This window comes from Maylandia zebra, linkage group LG17 (genome assembly GCF_041146795.1).
Source record: "Maylandia zebra isolate NMK-2024a linkage group LG17, Mzebra_GT3a, whole genome shotgun sequence".
NCBI classification, from domain to species: Eukaryota; Metazoa; Chordata; class Actinopteri; order Cichliformes; family Cichlidae; genus Maylandia; species Maylandia zebra.
This window is the reverse complement of record NC_135183.1, coordinates 13,122,870-13,126,103: the sequence shown is the minus strand read 5'-3', so window position 1 is coordinate 13,126,103 and position 3,234 is coordinate 13,122,870. Positions and strand designations below refer to the sequence as shown.

The window sequence follows — 3,234 nt, the reverse complement described above, 5'->3', positions numbered from 1 at the left end:
TGATATTTCTCAGCCAACTCCTCAACCAGCCATTGCTCTCTCAGCTCCTCAAAGAGTTACTGAGAATGAGACCTGTGTTGCTGAGCAAGCCGATTTAACGTCTGCTCCTAGCGTTCTGCCTGAGCCAGGTGACAGAGACTATTATCCATTCCTCTGCTGTGAACAGTTTAATCTTCAAACCAGCTCTTGTATCTGTGACTCCCAGTGTTGCTCCATCAGTTTCTCAGGCTGTGGTTTTTTCTGTGCCACAACTTGAAAGTGTTAACTCGGACTTTACCTGTGTAACCTCACCTTCTCTCGTGCCTGCTAAGCAGGAGTCTGTTTCTGTTTTTTCTCGTGGACTCCTGGAAACTGTGTATTCAATGCCTGCTAAGGTTAAGAGCCGCAAGGTTTCATCTGCTATACATAGACTGGCAAAAGATTTTGGTTTGAGCACTGCAGAGCTGGTTGCACAGGTTAACTTTTCTGTTCCCTGGTCATGTCAGTTTAACTCTGTGCGCCATGCTTTTCGGCCAGGTTTCACGGACTCTGTGTGCACTACGTCTCGGACTACATCCTGTACGACTGTGTGTAGTGTTGTTTCACATCCAGCTCATCCAGACGCTGCTTGTGTGAGTTCTCCTGTACCTGTGGCTACTCTTGAACTCACTCTTTCTAAAACTGCTAATTATGTCATGGACAACTTAAGTACAGCAGGATTGCGAGAACCAGCCCACCATAAGTCTCTGTTTACTGAAACTGTGTTTGGCTCCACCAACTTGGTTCACCCAGTGACTGTTACTGTTCCTGTGCTTCGCTCTCCACCTCCAGTTCCTGTACCCAGGGCAGCGCAGGCCCAGCTTTCCCTCGCACCCGTATCAGTTCCTTGGGAGAGGGTGGCTGAGGTCCAGCTGGTCCCTGCTTCTGTCCCCAGTCTGGCAAAGGCTCCGTTCATCCCGGCACCCGTACCTGCTCCTCGGGTGGGGCTGATGGACACCCAGCCTTTGCCTGCTCCTGTCCCGGTTCCCCGGGTGAGGTCAGCCGTGACCCTGCCGACTCCTGCACCCATCTCAGTTCCTCGGGTGGGAGCGACAGAGGTCCAGCTAGCTCCTGCACCTACACCGGCCCCCAGGGTAAAGGCAGCCAGAGCCCAGCTCGTCCCTGCACCCGTATCTGTTTCTCGGGTGGGGATGACTGGTGTTCGGCCAGGCCCAGCACCCGTTCCTGTCCCTCGGAGGAGAGCAGCCAAGAGTCAGTCATCTGTTCAGTCACCAGTTCAACTACCTGCTGTTCCACCATCACGACAACCACAACTACAACTTGCACTCCTGTCCTCAGCACAGTCATTGGCTCAGTTATCAGCCCAGTTCCCTGTTTGGTCACCAGCTCAGTCTCTAGTTCAGTTAGCTCAGTCACCAGCCGAGTTAATCGCTCAGCAACCCATTCAGACACTGCCAACCTCAGCTGGAAGCCTTTGTGAGCTTTCTCCGCCAGCTGAGGACTGCGTGGTGCTGACAAACTTTGGACAGACTGTTTGCCCTGCACAGCCCCAGCCGTTGCATCCTAAGCCGACTGCGTGCCCTGTGCAGCTACAGTTAGCGTCCCCTCAGCCAGAAGTCTCTGCACCTGCTGGCTCTGCATCTGTCTCCGCTGGGGGTTCAGGAGGACCCCTCCAGCAGCTCCTCGTCTCCGCTGGCGGCTCTGCCCAGCCCGGCCAGCACCTCCTCGTCTCTGCTGGCGGCTCTGCCCAGCCCGGCCAGCACCTCCTCATCTCCGCTGGAGGGTCCGAGGGGCCCGTTCAGCCACCAGCTGCTTCACCGGCAGCCTCGTCCATGTTTGCAGCAGCCGTGTCTTCACCCACGCTAGCTGCGGCCTCCGTGTCTCCGTCTACGTCTTTGCCTGGTCCAGCTCCAGCCTGTGCTTCGCCTGCTGCAGCTCCAGCCTGTGCTTCGCCTGCTGCAGCTCCAGCCTGTGCTTCACCTGCTGCAGCTCCAGCCTGTGCTTCGCCTGGTCCGGCTCCGGCTTCGGCTTCAGCTTCATCTTCGCCTGGCCCAGCCTCAGAGTCTTCGTCCTCGTCTGGTCCAGCTTCGACTTTGGCTTCTGCTCCTCCTGGTCCAGCTCCGGCCCCCGCATCGCCTGGTCCGGCCCCCGCATCGCCTGGTCCGGCCCCCGCATCGCCGGGTCCGGCCCCCGCATCACCCACACCCACACCCGGTCCGGCGTCGGCCTGTGCTTCGCCCAGTCCGGCCTCGGCCTCAGCCTCAGCTCCTGCTTCGCCGTCGCCTGGTCCAGCCTCAGCCTCTGCAGCGACGCCTCGTCTGGTCCCGCCTCGTCACCGTCTGGTCCCGCCTCGTCTGGTCCCGCCTCGTCTGGTCCCGCCTCGTCTGGTCCTGTGCCCACCGGGCCATGGCCAACACACCTAATACTGGAGAGCCGCCGCTGCCTTCTGCGCGGCCGGTCCCCTGAACTGCTCCGTCGTCTCCTTCGCCGCCGCCGCCGCCGCTGCCTTCCGCGCGGCCGGCCTCCTGAACTGCTCCGTCGTCTCCTTCGCCGCTGCCTTCCGCTGCCTTCCGCTGCCTTCCGCTGCCTTCCGCGCGGCCGGCCTCCTGAAATGCTCCGTCGTCTCCTTCGCCGCCGCCGTTGCCGTCCGCATGGTCGGCCCCCTGAACTGCACTGTGTTTTTGGGTTGTTTTTCTTGGGCTCCGGTGTTTGCTGTGATCTTTTGTTTTCTGTTCCGGGCCCTCCGTCCTGGGCCCCCGCCGCCCGCCCTGGGTCGTTTTCTGTTTGGTTTTGTTTTTCTGTGTTTGGGCTGTCTGGTGCCAGCCCTTGGGGGGGGGGTGATGTCATGGTCCCGGGCCATGTGGGCCCAGTATTCTTAGTTCCTTGTATTTTTGTATTTCGTTCCTTATTTAGGCCATGTTTCCTGAGTTGTCCTGTTGTGTTGTTCCCTAAGTGTTTTCCCTTCGTGACTCTTACCCCCTGTGTGCCCCTCTGTGTATTTATGAGCCCTCGTCTCTCTTTGTGTTTATTCCATGTTTCCCCTGCCCGTTATGTCTGTGTTCTCTCTCCTCCTATCTGAACCTCTGTACTTCCTGTTTTACTTTACCCGTCTCCCGTCGGTGTTGTGTTCACTCCTGCCGTGTCTCGTTATGATTATCGGTGTCACCTGTGTTCCCCATGTGCTTCCACTTCCCTCGTTAACCCTCTGTGTATTTAGGTCTGCGTCTCCCTCAGTTCTGTGTCGTAGTCTCCCTC

At 58.3% G+C, this 3,234-nt stretch overlaps 1 protein-coding gene across 1 annotated transcript; it reads left to right on the top strand.

Annotated features, from left to right (window-relative positions):
- The first annotated feature begins 674 nt into the window (after positions 1 to 674).
- LOC143413331 (uncharacterized) lies at positions 675 to 2,402 on the top strand. Its single transcript, XM_076876159.1, has one exon. It carries the CDS (start codon positions 675 to 677, stop codon positions 2,400 to 2,402), a length of 1,728 nt encoding a protein of 575 aa, XP_076732274.1.
- Positions 2,403 to 3,234: the final 832 nt, after the last annotated feature.

Excerpts from the sequence above, each read along its gene's own strand:
- LOC143413331 (XM_076876159.1), top strand. The coding sequence starts at position 675 with ATGGACAACTTAAGTACAGCAGGATTGCGAGAACCAGCCCACCATAAG.